The 17,156-nt window shown below is 45.2% G+C and overlaps 2 protein-coding genes and 2 long non-coding RNA genes across 9 annotated transcripts in view; 1 reads left to right on the forward strand and 3 right to left on the reverse strand.

Moving 5' to 3' along the window:
* Positions 1-6,975, reverse strand: part of LOC140001082 (ATPase family AAA domain-containing protein 2-like) — a 21,452-nt gene extending 14,477 nt beyond the window's left edge. Inside the window, exons 1-6 of the mRNA XM_072032223.1 lie at positions 6,841-6,975; positions 2,904-3,018; positions 2,362-2,467; positions 1,434-1,556; positions 1,103-1,205; positions 767-882 (exon numbers count right to left, since the gene is read on the reverse strand). Of these exons, the coding sequence (XP_071888324.1) occupies positions 767-882; positions 1,103-1,205; positions 1,434-1,556; positions 2,362-2,467; positions 2,904-3,018; positions 6,841-6,966 (689 nt within the window). The 5' untranslated portion in view covers positions 6,967-6,975. The remainder of the gene's footprint in view (positions 1-766; positions 883-1,102; positions 1,206-1,433; positions 1,557-2,361; positions 2,468-2,903; positions 3,019-6,840) is intronic.
* Positions 1-15,622, forward strand: part of LOC113841786 (protein N-terminal glutamine amidohydrolase) — a 16,427-nt gene extending 805 nt beyond the window's left edge. Inside the window, exons 1-6 of one of the 6 annotated variants that reach the window (XM_038184130.2) lie at positions 7,303-7,437; positions 7,625-7,724; positions 8,484-8,534; positions 9,743-9,891; positions 10,238-10,362; positions 15,321-15,622. In XM_038184130.2, the coding sequence (XP_038040058.1) occupies positions 7,361-7,437; positions 7,625-7,724; positions 8,484-8,534; positions 9,743-9,891; positions 10,238-10,362; positions 15,321-15,454 (636 nt within the window). In that variant the 5' untranslated portion in view covers positions 7,303-7,360 and the 3' untranslated portion in view covers positions 15,455-15,622. Of the gene's footprint in view, positions 1-7,302; positions 7,438-7,624; positions 7,725-8,483; positions 9,892-10,237; positions 10,363-15,320 lie in introns of those variants that run through there. The other 5 variants (XM_072032301.1, XM_072032298.1, XR_011806261.1 and 2 more) reach the window with 5 other exon arrangements.
* On the reverse strand, positions 4,757-6,131 carry LOC140001122 (uncharacterized). Its single transcript, XR_011806263.1, has 2 exons — positions 6,001-6,131; positions 4,757-5,904 (listed from the first exon to the last, which is right to left on the reverse strand). It is a non-coding gene; the product is annotated as an uncharacterized lncRNA (long non-coding RNA).
* Positions 15,583-17,054, reverse strand: LOC113841788 (uncharacterized). Its single transcript, XR_003494179.3, has 2 exons — positions 16,027-17,054; positions 15,583-15,939 (listed from the first exon to the last, which is right to left on the reverse strand). It is a non-coding gene; the product is annotated as an uncharacterized lncRNA (long non-coding RNA).
* Between the last annotated feature and the right edge of the window lie 102 nt (positions 17,055-17,156).

Below are 17,156 nucleotides of genomic sequence, written 5' to 3' on the forward strand. Positions count from 1 at the left end.
CTATAACATCTATAACATCTGTAACACCTATAACACCTATAACATCTGCAACACCTATAACACCTGTCACATCTATAACACCTATAACGCCTGTGTATTTCATGCATATTAGCTTGCTTTTGCAGACAGTCACTATCGCCGGCAATCCAAAAGAACCTGATATTCTGTTGCTGTAATAAACCATACTTGATTGCATTGTGATAGCTTTCATTAATGCGACTTGGGTGAGGGTGATTATCCGTGATAATTCAGTGTTCTGAATCTAACCAGACCCCCAGACGGTTAATGCATTGTTGGTGAATGTCTGAACGGACCCCCAGGTGGTTAATACGTTTTTGGTGAATGTCTGAGTGGACCCCCAGGCGGTTATTACGTTTTTGGTGATTGTCCGAACGGACCCCCAGTTTTGGTGAATGTCCGACTGGTTCAGTACTCTGAATTCAAACGGGCCCGTGACGGTTAATCAGCTACACCCCTTTAACGCGACACTGACTTGTACATAAAACTGAGAACAAAACCACTCCAACCCAACTAACCCAACTTTTTAAAGACACCAGACGGTAAAACTTAAAATTTTAAGACGTTGCTTATATTTTTAACCTACAAATATTCTGGATTCTATCCATTTTTAAGAAACCACTTTTTGCCACTACTAAAACAAACGTTCACCGCTGCCAAAATGTTGAAGCATGGAAGCATATTGATGCCTGAATTGAACTTTCTCCTGAAAACAGCTGACTTACGATTTATCACTTTAATGAGTTACCTGGGGGACTGAATATTGAACCGCTGAAAAACTTCTGGATACAGGAGGGGAAAAATCACCATCTCTTTCAAAGCTGCGATGTGTTCGGAAAGACCACCCACGTTCTCAAATCCAATCTAAAGAGAAATTCAACACAACAGAGTTTGTATGTTAAAGAAAGCAGCAACCTAGATCAAGGTTTCATCAGAAATTATCTCAGCACAACGGAAACATTCTGGGCAACTTTTGAAGTTGCTTTAGAGAAAACCATCAACAAAGGTAGTTGTAGATGGCACACTGAGATCTTTCATAATCCCTGGAAACACTCGCTGACACGATGATTAGTTTAAGACTTACCGCACTATCTATTTGCATTGCATCTCCCTGACTTCCTCCAACTTTCTTTTGATCCCTCTGAACTCTCTTTAGGTCCTGTTTCTGAAGTTTCACTCGAAAAGTCCTGATTTGAATTAAGGAGAAGTTATAGGGCTTCTTTTTCTTTAAGATGCAACTCGAAGATTTTTGTTTTTCATAATAATGCCAAGCAAATGTAGAAAACATTAATTAATATATAGAAGACCTAACTAATTGACATAAACTCACACAGTTAAATTTAGATAAACTTAAACATGGCTAAATATTCATTTGAAGGAGATTCATCCCTCCCCTATTCTCTAATGACAGCAACCTTCTTGGAGATGTGCTCTCGCTGTCCTCACTGCTCTCACCACTCTCCTCCGTATCACATGTGCTAAGCAAGGGAGATGAGCAAGAGGGTGTAGAATCACTGATGTCATCTGCATGTCTCTGTCTGCAAGCAAGCATATAAACCAGAAAGTTAAAAAGAAAATAGAGCAGATACTAAGTAACACCAAAAATTAAGGGAATTCTATCTCAAAATTTACTCTGAGATCTATTTTCCAGTCCATTGTACTCCTTAGCAATCTGATTTCAAAGGCCATGACATGATTTTCCTCGTGACAACTGTCTGCTTTCAAGAATGCTCAACAAAATATCTGGCAATCAACAGCATTCTCTACGCACTAACTGCTTACAGAATCCAAAAAGCCTTTATCATTACTAAGGCAATTTATGATTTCATTTAGATCTTTTATTGTTTAAGGTTAACTTCATATAGAAACATTAGTTGATTCCAAACAGAAACTAGAGTCAGTATTTGAGTGATAACTTTTTTTTTTTTTTAATCCAACAAAACTTCCATAAAGCCTCTCCCTCTAAATCGAATAAAATTATTTTTGGTTTTAAGAAAATAATTTGTATCCTTCAAGATTAAATAGTGTGACTAAGATTTTTAAGGGGGGATTCTGGCTTCAGTTCCAGAACCAAAGAATTTCAGTTACAGAAACTCAGACACTACCTCCATAATCATCTTATCAGCGACCCACAAATATTGGATTTAAAAAAGAAACCAACTTAAAAGTATCCACCTCCTGCCCTCCAAATATTTCTTTCCTCTCTATCCTCAGACTACCAAAGTACCGATCATAAACTTACTCTGTAATTACCACTAAACTGAAAACCCTTTGAAGCATTATGCAGTAAGGAGACTGACAGCTCTACGGATAAGTAAGAGCTATCACTAGCCATACACCAACCTGGCACGTCTTCTACATTTTTGTGACCCAGCATTTTCAAGTGACTCTTTCTGTCTGACAGAACAGGGCTGGCCCGAGTTAGTCCTCTCTCGATCTCTTTGTCTTACTGAAAGGAAAGAATTTAGAATAATGATACAGATACATTTAAGAGAGGAGGATATCAAAAGATAAAGAAAATGCCACGTGTTTCACTCATCCCTAATTCCAGAAGAATTTTTAACCGTTTTTGCTTTTCATCAGTGCATGGTACAAGTGGAAAACTACGCCCTTTTTAAAGGTGAACTGAAAATCACAAGAGCAAGACTATTAAGTGTGATTAATTACTGTTATATCAAGGATACATAGCACTAAGTAGGCCAAACAGCAAAGAAATATAATGGGCACAGGACACACGTGTCTGATAAAAACAGCGAAGTTCATGTGCAGAATGAAGGTACAGAACTGAAACAGAACTGTGTGCGCAAACACATGTATTTGCATTGAAAAAAATTATCTCACTTATGTGCAAGAAATAAGGTTTTAAGAGAAACTGTGCGTTCAACCTGCTTTCCATAGGAGCTTGGTAGCGGTCAACAGGTTTCCTCCGTCGAAGGTTGTAACGCCTTGGAACATCTTCACCGTCATTTTCTTTGTTCTCACTTCCTCTTGCTGTTTGTACTGTACCACAAAATGACACCGAATCGTTAAGTACTTTTGCAAATTATATGAAATCCAAAATGCATTACACAGATGCCTGTAAGTTTTATTATTATCATTATTTTAATGACACAGTGGATCCTGCAAAACCTTAAGATGAATTTATGCAAGTCACGTTTCAGAAATCACAAATCCTAGCAGATGAGCATGCATCTAGACATTGTCTGTCCTCTCTGAAACTGCTGATGGACTTGTCGTCAGCCTCAGTGTTTAACAACAGGCAAAATTCTGTCATATTGCTTAGCTAAGATGCAGATCTTCTGAAAACAGCTATTTCAGAAAGTCACTTCTTAGTTTGAGAAAGTGTTTAATGGAAAGGGTTTTAATAATCTGTAGTGCTAAGACTAAGCACAGTAATCTAAGTCCAAGTCTAGCTCTGCCACAAATTCTGTGAGCAATAATGGGCCAGACACAGGCTTGAAGCTCACCAATGAGAAAACAATGCCAAATGCACATAAGCTTAGGCCATTAGCTTCTGTCAAGTAACCTGAAGTTGTTTCATGAAAGATGGTAAAAAACACAAAAACCAGAGTGCAATTATCTACTGGGTTCTGGTGAATATCCTCTCACGTTAACAGCAGGACACCGAGGAAGGAACGTACATACTCCGTTCACCTACCTGTTTGCCAAAAGGACTTATCTTTTTTTCTTGGAAAGCACCGCCCTCTTTGGTTTTTATTTTTTAACCCCAAAGGTTGCATTGCTTTCTGAACGCAAGGTAGGTGCCATGGGGTATACAGACAGCACACGGAAAACTGAGCGATCAGTAAATGAGTTTGTGATCACTACCATCTCCAGTCCTTGGTGTTCCAACACTTCTATCACAAAAGCATGAATTTCTTTGCTTTATTGCTCCACTAACCCTTTCTCAAGAAACCCTGTGCTCAAGAAAAACCTGGAGGAAAAAAACAAACAAACAAAAAAAAACTTTCAAAACTAAAGCTTCCCTCTCCCCACCATTTTCTTGTGGATAACTTAAGCTTAATATCCTTGGCAAAAAGATATTGCAGCAAAACCTTTCACATAAACTTAGTGTTTCGTGAAAAACAACAACAAAAAAAACCTTTAAATTGAATTGGAATTTAAATTCAAAACTTTGAATTCAATTGAATTTAAATTAAAAAAACTAAACTAATTAAATTAAAAAATTTAAATTCAATTGACTGTTCAGAGGAACAGTCAAGCTTGACATTATACATCCTAGAATTAAAATCTAGTTCGAGTTTTTCTCCCATCTCCAGACCTTGCTAAAGATGCTTATTAGGAGCTCTGTCAAAAAAAAGTGTAAGGCTTGTTATATCAAAGCTTTGAACCCTTCTTACTGCCCTTGACCTTCTTCACATTGCTGCTCCTACAAGGGTGAGTACTATCATTTTTAGTACGGGAGGGAAGCTGTGATATCCTTGATTGGGGGGTCGTTCTGTTTACAAAATGAAGTTCCAGCAAGAGTACATCAAATGAAATTTCACTCCAAAGTCAGAAAATAGACAAGATTTTTCTGCTTCCCGGCACTAACTTTACTAAGAGCTTAGTTAGTGTTTGCTCAAGGTAACAGCAAAGGCATGAAGAAGTTAGAGGAGGGCACTGGTAAGGGCACGTGGGAGAATGCTTTTCTCCCTCCTGTTCTCCGTGCTGATAGAAAGGGGCCTCACGAGATGCTTGCCCTAGCACAAGTTTGAATCCAGGCATCTGAAACAACTCTTGAAGACATTTTTTATTCCCCAGACCCAGCAGAGATGAAACAAGACCTAAAGCTTGATGAGACCAGCCTGGTCTGCCACAGTGATGTTTAATGTTTTTCCTCCGGGAGGCTTAAGAAAGGAAAGAGTGGAATAACTCAGGAGACCTCTGTACACATAGTTATGCATTTCTTTGATGACTTCTCTGCAACAAGCACAGTGCCGTGTACTCGTGTTATTCTTTATCAGCTCTTCTTTTATCTTCACCTTGTCTCAAACAAGGGCACAGCCAGGAACAATGGACCAGGAACCCTGACCATCCTCTGGCTCCTACAAAAGCATCCCAAGTCAGTGAGACAGCAGACACTGAGAAGCACTACGTTACCTGCAGCAGGCTGCCAGCAGGGCAGAACTGGCTCGTATCAGTCACACAAGGCTGAAAAAACACACTCAAGAAGTGAAATTCAGCAGAAGCAAGTGGCTAAACCAGAGCAAGGAAACTGCAGGAAGGAATTTTGTAGTAGTTTGAAAGTTATTTTCCTCCTACTATGGGAAGTGATCAACAATTGCTTCTAAGAAGTTAGCTGTTGGGTGTCTCTAAGGAAGCAAGCAGATGCTCAAGTGCCAGCCAAACAGGTAAGTGTGTTTAGGCTAGGAGCTCTGGTGTCAAGTCCCTACGCAGATGACTCAGGAAGGCTCAGCAGAGAAAAGGGCCACTTCCCACTTTCCCCAAACAAAAAGGGAACTCTGGAGCACACGGGTGTCAAGTACAGGTCACAACAAAACGACCTTGTTCGGCCTGAGGAATCACAGCGGGGTTGTAAAGCTGCAGACAAACAGCCTCCAGAGGGACAGCCGCCGCTTACGGTCTGCCACAGGACTCCTTGGGACTGGAAACTTGGGAGAAGACGAAGCCATCAGACTCCGGTTTACCTGAGACTTTCTGCTGCATGCTCCTTAATCTAGATGGATGAAATACGCAGGTAAATGGCTTGCTGGTATCGGGAAAACTGCAAAAGCTGCTATTGCCGAGTCTTTGCGCACCAGAAAGTCAGGGAAGAGACATTAGGATGTGAACAAGCAGCTAGGAGCAGGATCGCCATCTCTGTCATCTAGGGCACTTCTACATGTCTCTGCTATATGAGTGCTCCAGCAAAGGCTGGCGGTCCTACAAACGAAACAGGAGTGACTCTGTGCCTTGAAGCATGGGAAAGTTCTGCAAAGAGGTGAAAAAACACAAAGAAAGAAACCAAACCAAACACACCTTACAACCTGTTTCATGAGAAGGATTCTGCTTTCGCTTCAGTGAAAACTTTACATTTAACTTCCTCATTCCTGCTCCCACAAGGAAAGCGGGCCAGCTGTTTGCCCTGCCTGACTTTGCACAGCCTTCCCTCACGTGCCACGGGCAGCTCAAGTCCTTGCAGGCTTTGACAACCGCTTCTCATGCACACTGCAACGGCAAAGTGGAGATACTGAAGCAGCCTCCAGCGCCTGCTTGCAAAGAGACGACACCCCAAGGGCTGCTTCCTGCTTAGTTCAGTAGACTTGAAATGAGAAGGGGGAAGAGAAAGAGCAAAACAAAACCCCAGCCTGAACCCAAAGAGCCGAGAACGCTGAGCTCGGCGGCACGGAGAGCTGAAAGCATCGCTCGGAGGCGGGGCTCGCCCTGAGAGCTGGGAGGTGCTTTGAGGTGGTTCTGCTCTGCCTTTGGGAAGAGCAGAGCTTGAGCTCTAGCTAGCTGTGTGTACAGCAGCCAATTCCTTCAGGTGATGCTGAGCGGGGATGGGAGCAGCAAGACGGAGCTGGAAAGGTGTGGATGAAATACCAGACACACGAATCGTCCCTAAGAGCAAATTCGGGCTTTCCCTAACACCATCAACCCCTTAAGGGAAGTCGTAACCACATTACACCCCCTAACTAACGGTTTTTTTACTTCAGCACTAATTAACCCTGATTTTTAGCCTTGCTCTCCGAGCCCCCTCAGCACCCCCCGCGTGCACCTGCCCGCGGGGCCGCCTGAGGGGGTGGGGGGCTGGTGAACGAACCCCCCCCCAAAGCTCCCCGCCCGGGCTCGCTCGGAGGGAACCCCGCGGGAACTCACGGCCGGGGCTGCTCTCTGCCTGCTCGTCCTCCTGCCGCCGGGCTGCAGCGAGAGGAACTCGGAGCTCGAGTCCATGGCAGCCAGGGACCGCCGGCGGCTGCCGGCGCTGCGCCTCAGCACCACCATGGCGGCGCCGCAGGGCCTCCCGGAGGCGCGGCGCCCACTGAGGCGGCCCCGCGGCCCGCTGCGGATCCCTCCGCCTCACACGGAGCCCTCCATCCCCCTCCTCCCCCCTTTCTTCCCTCCTCGGCGCGGCTCCCTCTTCCGGCCCTCACTGAGGGCCGGCCCTCGCCCGCTCTTTTAATTTTTTTTTTTTTTTTGGAAGTATTTTTTAAATCTTTGCCGGCGGAGGGTTACAGGCGGGAGGCGCAGCACCGTTTGAGCCTTTTGGCGGGCGGGAAGCGGCGCGTGCCGCCCCCTCAGGCGGGCACCGCCTCCTCACGGGCTCCGCGCCCGCCCTCAGGCGGCTCCCTCAGGAGCCCGGCCCCGTTCCCCAGCACGGGAAATCTGCCCCCGGAGCATGGCGGAGCTGGATGAGGACCGGTACCGGCCGGCGGTGCCTCCCCGAGCCGCCTGCGCCTACACCGGCTGCTACTGGTAAGGGAGGCGCCTGAAAATGGCGGCCGGCGCCTGACTGGAGGCTGGCGGCACGCTGAGGGGGGGAGTTGAAAACGGAGCTAAAAACCCCGCAGGGAAACCTTCCCGGCCCGGTTTGGGTTGCTGGAAGTGAAGGTGAAAAGGGGATTGAAAAGAAAACGGTGCCGTCGACGGTTGTGTTTTGCAGTGAGGAAAACGTGTGGAAGCTGTGCGACTACATCAGGAGTCGGGGGGAGCGCCCTGTGGAGGAGTTCTACGCGGTTTTCATCTCCAACGAGAGGAGGATGGTGAGTGGGTGAGTTGTGCGCTCCGTGGGGGTGGTAAACCAGAGGCGGGGGGAGGTGGGAGGCGCTTTAACTACCCCAGGCCTTTTAAGTACAGCCTGGGGTAGGTGAGTCTTGGCCCCAGGCCCCCCTGCAGCAGCTGAGAGGCACGCAGGCAGCAGCACCTGGGAGCATGAAGAATTTCATTTGTTTCTGGCCTCCAGACCCCACGCAGTATTTGCTCAAGACATCAAGGCAACACCAGAACCTGAGAAACAGTAAAAGGAAACAGCTCGAACTGCTGCACCAGAAGAGAGCCCTGCTCTCTCCTCTAGAAGCCCCAAGGATAAGGATACCCTCAGGGGAACAAAAGGTTCATGGCATTCTTTCCAAGCTTAAAAGAAGTTGCCCTAAAACAACAGATCAATCTTAATTAAAGGTTAAAGGTTGGGCTAGATGATCTTAAAGGTCTCTTCCAACCTGAATGTTTCTATGAATGTCCTTACCTGACACGCTTGGATTGTGGGAAGAAGGAATCACGGTGCCCCTAAGGGCTGTGGGATGATTTTTCCCTGTCATCCATCAGGTTAGGGGGAATATTACATTATATGGTCCAGAATAGCGTCCAGTTTAATGTTTCTGAAAGATAAAAACTGGAGCAAGCTTTCTGACAGCAGCACTGATACAAGCTGATGAAATGCAGAGTTTAGCAAAGAACTTACCCAACGTGAAACTAATCTCTGTAAGTCAGGAGTGGTTTATGCCAAATTGCTTAACTTTCAGGTCCCGCTCTGGAAACAGAAGTCAGGGCATGGAGATGAGCCTGTTGTCTGGGTAAGGCCCTCTGTTCTTTCTTTGTCAGTATTTAAGTGCGTGCCTCTGCAGCTGAGGTCTGCAGGATCAGATGTGGGTAGTGTTAGATACCTCTGCTGGAATGAATTTAGGTTTATGTCCCCCCTGAGCATCAGGAAGCACTCTGTATGTGCCAGAGGTCCCTTCCGACCTCAGCCGTCCTGTAGTTCTGTATTAGTATTTATTATTCTTCTACAGCAGCCTAAATGCAACCCTTTTATTGTTCACAGGGAAATAGCAGTGAGATGGCCCATAAAACCACCAGGTGACAAAGCTTAGTTAGCATCGGTAAGAGTGCACAACAGTTCTGTGAAAATTACTGTCTGGTTTTGTTGGGGCCCGCCAGCTTTGTAGGATGTTAAATAGATGTCTTGTAACAAGCTGACGGGTGAAAATATCCATATAGGTCTGACATGGGATGGAAAAACGTGAGCAATACATGTCTTCAGGTGCCAGCTTGTATGTAAGCTCTTCCAGAGTTTTTGGCGTGTCATTTAATTTAATGTAGTTCAGTAGTTGCCACTACAGAATTCCTTTTAAAGATGTGTAGTTATGGTTATACTGTATGGGAGGGAAAAAATCAATTTTGCGTGGCAATTTGTTTCAGAAATTCTGTTTTAAAAAAAAAAAAATCTGTGAATTTCTGAAATTCTGTCCTTACAGAATCATTTTCTGGAAAATTATCAGTGTGTTTATATTGTACAAAAGGCTTGGTTTAAAAAGAGGTCCAAGTGTTATCGGGATGATCTGAGAAGGAATAGGAGTTAACAACAACTATCTTCAATTTACTTTTTGGAAAACTGCAATGAATGTAAGTAACTAACACTGAAAATAATAACTGGAGTTTCTCCAACCCCCTGCCATACCCGTGTTTCCTACATGTTAAGGAATCAAAGATGTGGTATGAGGACTAGCGTACTCTTCAGGTTAGCTGCCCAGGCTGATATCAAAGAAGGCTACAAGTAATGGGGAGAATAGCAAGGCTTACCAAAAGGCACGAGGGCTGAGGCAGGCATTAGGAAACGTCTCTCCTGGTGCTGGAACATCACAGGCGTGATACCCGAGCATCAGAAAGCAGTCTCTAAAGAAGAGAAGCTGTAGCCTCAGCTTCCAGGAGGCTTTTTTTCTACTCCCTGTGCCGGTTTCTGGTTAACAACTGTTTAACTCCTGACAATTACCGTTCTTCCCAGGACTACCACGTTATCCTACTTCGTGTCTCCAGTGGGGAGCAGAACTTCATTTATGATCTTGACACAGAGCTGCCATTCCCCTGTCCTTTTGACGGGTACAGCACGGAGGCCTTCAGGCTGGATGACAGCCTTCATCCTGAATTTCACAGGTGAGGACAAAAAAAATAAAGATGAAGAGCATGAATTTTATTTCATGAAGTCCAAGTTGAAGTTGTCTCTGTGGATATATACTGATAGAAGTCTTCTGTTATACTCCAAGAAACTCAATGCACTGCATTATTTTTCTAAAGCTCTTTAATTGCTGTTGTTTAATCATCAAAAGCCTTTCCTTGCTGATGTTTATTCTTAACAGCCCAGCAGCTTAGCCCAGTGTTTCTGAGTGGAGTATTTAACTAAGCTAAGGCTCCCTGGGAGGAAGAAAGGGCTCTTCTCCAGAGTGGCTAATGCAGCGTTATGTACATATATCTCTTGATACAATTGTGCATTGTTGTTCAGGAAAATCCGGATGATACGAGCAGATCTGTACCTGGAGACGTTTGCTTCGGACAGATCTCACATGAAAGATGCAGATGGGAAATGGCAGAAACCTCCTCCCTCGTACCCCTGCATTGAAACAGCAGGTGAGCTGGCAGGACTCCTTTTTCCTTTTAACAGAGTTGAATGATTCAGTCAGAGGTGGGTGCAATAAATAAATGTGCTTTTGGACATGTGCTTTGGAAGCGTATCCAGCCAGCACAGTGTGTGGGGACAAAATGGGGCTCTGCAGTGCTTGCCTTTTCCGAACATGTAAAGTGTAGCGTGCTTCCTGGCAGCTGCCACTGCTGTTATCAAACACGAACTGCTGGTCTTCAGAAACTGAGCAGAGAGTAAGAGGTATGAAATGTTGCAGTGGGGAGCTGAAACAGAGGCCAAGCAACCTGCCTAGGGTTGGAAAGGGAATTTTTAACACGGTGATTACCCCACTTTTTTTTATCACACGGCGTTTCAGCTTACTCGAACCAGGTGTTTGCCAAGCTGGCTAATGTTTGCCATGTGCTTATTCTCTCCTTTTCTTCCCAGATGGAGAGAAGTGTGGTGAAGTTTTGTTTTGGTGGAGTTTGTTGATGCTGTGCACGTTTGGTTTTGCTGCTTTTTTAATAATACAATGCTACCATATATTTCTGTTAGAGAAGGTGGGGTCAAAGGAACATGTCTTGTGTCTAGAGCCAAGTTTATTGTGGTTTTAAGCTACAGGCAAGTTAATTCACAGTTTTTGTGTTGCTTTCTAAGAAAGTTTGGCGTTTCACTTGGGTATAAATGAGTTATGAGTGGGGGCGGGAGCACAGGTACAGCCTTGTGAAGCATTTTTAGAAATTCCAGGCTATGAAACACCTGTCTCAGCCAGCCCCCAGGTCATCCTTGGGATGTTGGTAGGTAGCTAAAGATGCAGAGACTTTGATTGCTCCCATACTTCATTCCTTAGCCTGTACCTTGCCAGGCTGGGAGGAGCATCCCCAAGTCATCCAGTCCAGACCCTGCTCAAAGCCGGTGCAATTAGACTGAGGGGCTTTAAGACTCTGTCTGGTCTAGCCTGGAACAACTCCAGGGACGGCCATTGCACCACCTCTCTGGGCACAGTGTTCCAATATTTGATCCCAGGCATGAATTCAATACAATTCCAGTATGCAACCAGAGTTTCCTGTGTTCCCACTCGAGTGCTTTGCTTCTTGTCCTGTTGCCAGCCACCTGGAAGGCTCTGAGTGCACCTGTGGTGATGTGCTCTTGTCTGGGCAGTCACCTGGGTGTTGCAGGGGACGGTGACTGCTTACCCTGCGCCCACCCAAGGTGGAGGATCGCTGACTGGGTAGCTCTGGGATTGGGGTCAGAACAGGAGGAGACTCTGTCAGGTCTAGGACATCTCGTTCACACTGCCTTTCGCTCAGTGCAAGTTTCTCAGGCTTTGATTTTGTTTTTCCTTTCCTCACCTGAGGCACCTCGTAATGGTGTGTGCTTCAATGTATGCACAGTCTTATCAGGCATAAAGCACCTGATTTCAAACTTGATAGGAAGCCAGGTGGCTGACCTTTGGTTAGTGTAAAACAGCCTGGGACATTGATGTTCATCCACGCCAAATGCCTTTATGGATAATTGCTTCCTCCCCACTTAGAGTACTCTCTTTTCCATGCTAATTTGTGTTTGTGGAAGATTAAATTGCTCGCTGCTGGTGTTAGAGGTGACTGTAATTTAACAGCTGGCGGAATTGATCACGTATATGGCTTTAGTGCCAATTTATTTGTGAGATCAGAGCATTACATTACTCCTTGAGGTTATATTGCTGTCATTTAGAGAAGCCAGAGTTATAAGCTCTTGAGAAGATGACTACAAAAGCTTATCAGTTACAAGGACTCATATTACATCTATTTGGTCTGTCTTTGATGCTAAACAAATGCTTGAAGACTGAAAAATAGCATAAATACATATATTTTTTTTTAATGTATATGAGCATTGTACTGTTAAAAAGAAATGAGCTTGTGAACTTAGGGTATTTAAAGAAAATCAGCGCTCTGGTGCTGCTGCGTCTTAAAGGATGTTAGTTACACTCAACACACCCTGCTTCACTTATCCAGTGGGGGTTTAAAGCTTTTAGTAAACTTAAAAAGATTGGAGGTTTTGTTCTTGATACTGAAATATTGCCTCTTCAGGGCAGAGCAGCTGCTGAGCCCAAATAGAGCACTTTGGGCAAGGAAATTCTGTAGCATTTAAGTCAAATGTAGGCCAAATAGGGTAATGTAAATACCCACTGTGGTGCTGGGACAAGGCACTGGGACCAGTGATGCCTTTTTATGAAGTTTACCAGGAAGTGTTAAAGGACTGTGAAATTCCTGTTGGAATTCAACCAATAAACTATCAGGAACCAGTGAAGCATTTTTTTTTTCCTAATACTAACTCAAAAGGAATAATTCTTGTGTTGGAGTAAGTCTTGTGTTGGCAGTGCTCTGGCCTCTGTTCCTCTGCTGCAGGTGCTCATCCTGCTTTTTTAAATAAAACTAAACAAGATCTGTTTTGAGGTGTGGATTCACCATTCTGGAGCTGGCTAGCCCAGCCTGGGGTTTTCTTTTAAGTCTTCCTCCTACAAATGAATGAGGTTTGATTCTGCATGGTTTAAGTCCCGATGAGATCAGCCCTCCTTGCTGCAAGCCTGTGTAAAATCCAGCTTGCACCCTGCAGTTACTCAGGTCTTACTGCTTCGATACAACTGGTAGCACCAGCTCCTAACGCTGAAAAGCCTCACTTTGATTTTCAGTTCTCCCCAGGTGTTTGGCAGCACACAGGCAGAATGGATGTGTAAAGGCTTTTTGTTCTTTTTATTACTACTGAAATCCCTAGAAGCCATGAATTCTGGGGGTTTATTTCTGAAGAATGCAGGTAGGGCAGCTGAGGAACTGTGTGGGTGCCGTGTGTGATGCGTTTCTGTAACGGGCAGCTGCTAGACAGGGCAGGCAGGTGGCTGCAGTTCCCTTCTGTACCTTCTCCACAAGGTAATGGCAGGATCCTAGCAGAAGGAAAGAAGGACTGATACAGATCTAAGCAGCTCATGCGTGCTATAACCTGATTCCCATTTGAAAATAAAACTGTTGTGAGAAACACCTCAAATAATTTTCTTCAGACAGGATCTTCTGTGAAGTTATTTTATTTGCGAGTGCAATGGCATGCGGCCTGTCAATCAGGAGCGCATTTCAGTAAACAAACCATAACCTTTTATTCGCTATTACCCGATGCCTGATCACCTCCCCTGTTTCCTCACTGAATCCTCTCTGGATTTATTCTTCGTTCCCCCTCAGCCACTAGATGCCCTAACTATTTGACTTCTCTTTTTCTATGAATTTTAATTTATTTTCCAATCCTTTCAAGCCCTGTTTTCCCAGAAATTCAAATAGCTTGTTAGTGCCTTCCTTCACAGCTGTTTTCTCCTGTCCTAACAATAGAAGATCATCCATATATTGTTACAGCAACACCCCCTTTGGAGGTTGGAATTACTCCAAAAACTCCTGTTGGCAGATGCCACAGGTATCGTGGCTGTTAGGCTGTGCACTATCGGATGGTGTTTTTGTTTTGTCCCTGCTCAGGGCAAAAGTGTCAGACTTGATCAAAAAAGAAATGAAAACGTGCACGGATCTCGGAATGCACCAGGTAGGTCTCACGGACTGTAAACAAAGTGAGTTTGGGCAAAGAGGAAGCCTTAGCTCTGTGCGTGCCCAAATGCAGACTAGTGTAACACCTACAGCATCAGAGGAGGACTGTGAGCGTGTTGTAAATCTTAAAAATAAACAGGAGATTTTTCATTATTATTTTTTGCCACTTTTTATCTGCTTCAGAAAAAGGCTTTTGTGGTGGTCTGTTTTTGCGGAGCTGTTGGCTAAAGCTGTAAGGTCTCACATAAGTGCACAGCCTTTAGATGTGACACGTGAATAACAAGGATGACAAAGGGGGACTTCTGTCTCCTGAACCAAAGGAGATGGGAGAGCACTACAGGCAGTTACATGGCTCTCATACTGCTTTAGTGCCACCTACTGACTGGTCTTTAGACCATCTGCTCTTCGCGGGACGGTGAAGCTTGTTTCTTCTTCTTGCTTGCCTGTTACAACAGGTTTTGCTCTCATTAAACTCCTGATGCACTGTGTTATGCCCTGCCACCACCCTCCTGACTGTCAGAGACTGTTTCCCTTCCTACAGACAGTGTGACAGCAGTTCCCAAGTTGCTAACAGCAGCTGCTTTGGTTGTGACTCTGCTGGAACAATCCCCCTTGGGCTTCTTCACCATTCGCAGAACATTTTAATTAAATTATTCTTCTGCTATGCTCAGTGCACATAAAGCAGGGACTTGTTTATCTTTCAGATCTTAAACTACATGAGTAATCACATTAATTGTAAAATAAAAGCATCTGAGAGGAAAAGACAAGCTGGGGATTGGAAAACAAGCTTACCAGGCTACCTGCATGCTGGAACTGTTATCCTCTGCTGGTTGTTCTGGAGTTCCAACAGAAAATTGCTGGGCTTGTGCTATTTTAAATCCCCACATAGTCAAGTAGAAAGTGGCCTAGTGCTGGCACTTGTGGCAGCAGTGGGACTGTGGTTGAGAGAGTTTTTGATGTTCAGTACCCAAAGGGGCTGACAAGGAAAAGGTCAAGTTAGGGGCCAGACCTTGCAGGTGCTGAGAGCTGGGGCTCAGAAAATCCCAAAGCTGTGCTGCGGTGTAGATATGGTGCAAACAAGAGGGCTGCAGGGGCTGCGTGTTGGCTGGGACTGCTGGGTATGGGATTCCCAAACGTTGTCTTCCCTTCCTCGCTTACACTATCTGTAATGGTGAGCCTAATTACACAGGCTTTTTGCAGCTGGAGCAAATTCCATTTCTATGGAATTTGGTTCTGGTGGCTCTGTATGGTCTGCAGAGCTGTTGGACTGCTGCTCAGCAAGTGTGCTGTGAGCTGCTCTGAGTTATACTTTCAAACGGTTTTTCTTGGGATTTTCATGGTAGCTGTATGTGCTACAGAAGCTGAATCGGGAACTCTGACATTTCACTTCTCTGCTCTTGTTTTAGATTCCAAGATGAACTTGGATGATTTCATCGGTATGAATCCCAGAGTGGGCTGGGGCTCAGTGCTGCCCTTATCGGACTTTGTGCGCCAGTTTGGCAGACAGACTCATCTCAGCTGCTCCGTGAAAGCACAGTGAAGTAAAGAAGCTCTTTCTGCTGCAGGTTGCAGGTGGTTTGATTTGTTTTGCTGCTCTTACATTGTATTTATGAATGGTTTACATTTCTTTATATGGAATAAGCGTTTGGGCAAATACAGTACCCAGGGTACACTGAACTGAATAAAGTCTTTTATTTTTATTACAAAAGAGTCAACTTCTTTTTTTTTTAATAAATCAGATCAGAGGTTGACATCCCACCATAAACGTGTTGCTCTGTTGTAAACAGAGGCCACCCTTGCAGCTCCCCCCACTACCAAAACCTCGCCACATAAACCCAGCACCTGGGCGTCACTCAACAGAGCCATTGAGCTGTAGAACATCAGGTTGTCATCCCTCCAGACATGAGTTTGCTCCTTGATTAAACTACTGAGCTGGTTCCTGGTGGCTGAAATCCTTGGCACGCTCCCTTTAGTGAGGCTCAGATAGGAGAATTTGCCACGTTTGGTCTAATTTCAGGATCAAGGCTGTTAAGGAGAACAGAGACAACCATTATTCAGAATGTAGAAGTTAAAAATCAGCATGAAGAAACGTTCCTTTTTCTCTTTACTCACTCTTTAGCTTGTCCTTTCCCACAGAGAAGTCCTGACTTTCTGTAGTCCATTCCTATTACAGTATTTATGTGCTGAGAGTCCCCGTGTGGTGGCTTTTTGGACTCGGTCACCCTTGAATTAGGCATTGAACAAACAGAAAAAAGTTCCTCACAGTCCCACTCTCTCCTGGCTTCTCTGTGCTGGTGGTCACTGGAAATTCTCCAGTAACCCAACACTACAACGTTTGCTACTGAAAATGTTAGGGCAAGGCCTTGACGGCCTGACATCCACGCTGGGGTCACCCTGTCCCATGGGTCGGTCCTCTCGCTTCCACCAAACTATGGATGCAGTGAGCTGGGATGGGACAGAAGACCCATGTCTGTCCTGCCTCTTTCTCCTCTGCTGCTTCCTTTTTGTTAAGAATATCATTTATTCAATTCAACCTCTTTTATGTGCCTGTTTGGGACTTTAGGGGAAAAAAAAAAGCTCTATTTTTCTGACATGCATTTTCTCGGTTGATGCATTTCTGCAGGCCTGTCTCGTGGAAATAAAATTTTTCAGTTGGCCAGCAGAGAGAGCAGTCAGCACGCAGCAAGCGTGCGGCCAGTTCCCTGCTGGCACGGTGTGCCAGGAGCTGTTACAGCTCAAAACAAATCATCCCACAGCGGCGCAGAGGTGATCTGTGTCTCACAGGGTTGGGGCACCGGGTTTCGTGTTGCCCTTGTCAGCCTGAGCCCCTGAGGGCATCGAGGAGCGTGCCAAGGCCTTCAAACCAAGCCTTTGGATCGAACCAGCGTTTGTAATTCCTACTGAAATGGGTGCGTGGCACTTGAGGATGTCAAACTAATCGATGTATGGATTTGGGGGGCTAAATTTAGGCACCCGGGAGGCTGTAATCCGATCTGCACCATTAAGTAGAGCAGCTGGGAGGCACCGGGCTGCACTCGTATGAATCAGATTCCAGGATCAGAGCCCGGGTCGGAACATTTTGGCCTGTGGGGCCCTTCCCTGCTCGCCCGCTCGGCGTCATCCAGCCAGGACCTCATGTGCTGTGAAACCATCTGCTGTGAAAACGGTCAGCTCTAGGGTCTGCTTTTCCCTTGTTAGGATGAATTGGGCCGAATTTTCCCGTTTTACGGTGCCGTGAGGTT

Source organism: Anas platyrhynchos, chromosome 37, assembly GCF_047663525.1.
Source record: "Anas platyrhynchos isolate ZD024472 breed Pekin duck chromosome 37, IASCAAS_PekinDuck_T2T, whole genome shotgun sequence".
Classification (NCBI taxonomy): domain Eukaryota; kingdom Metazoa; phylum Chordata; class Aves; order Anseriformes; family Anatidae; genus Anas; species Anas platyrhynchos.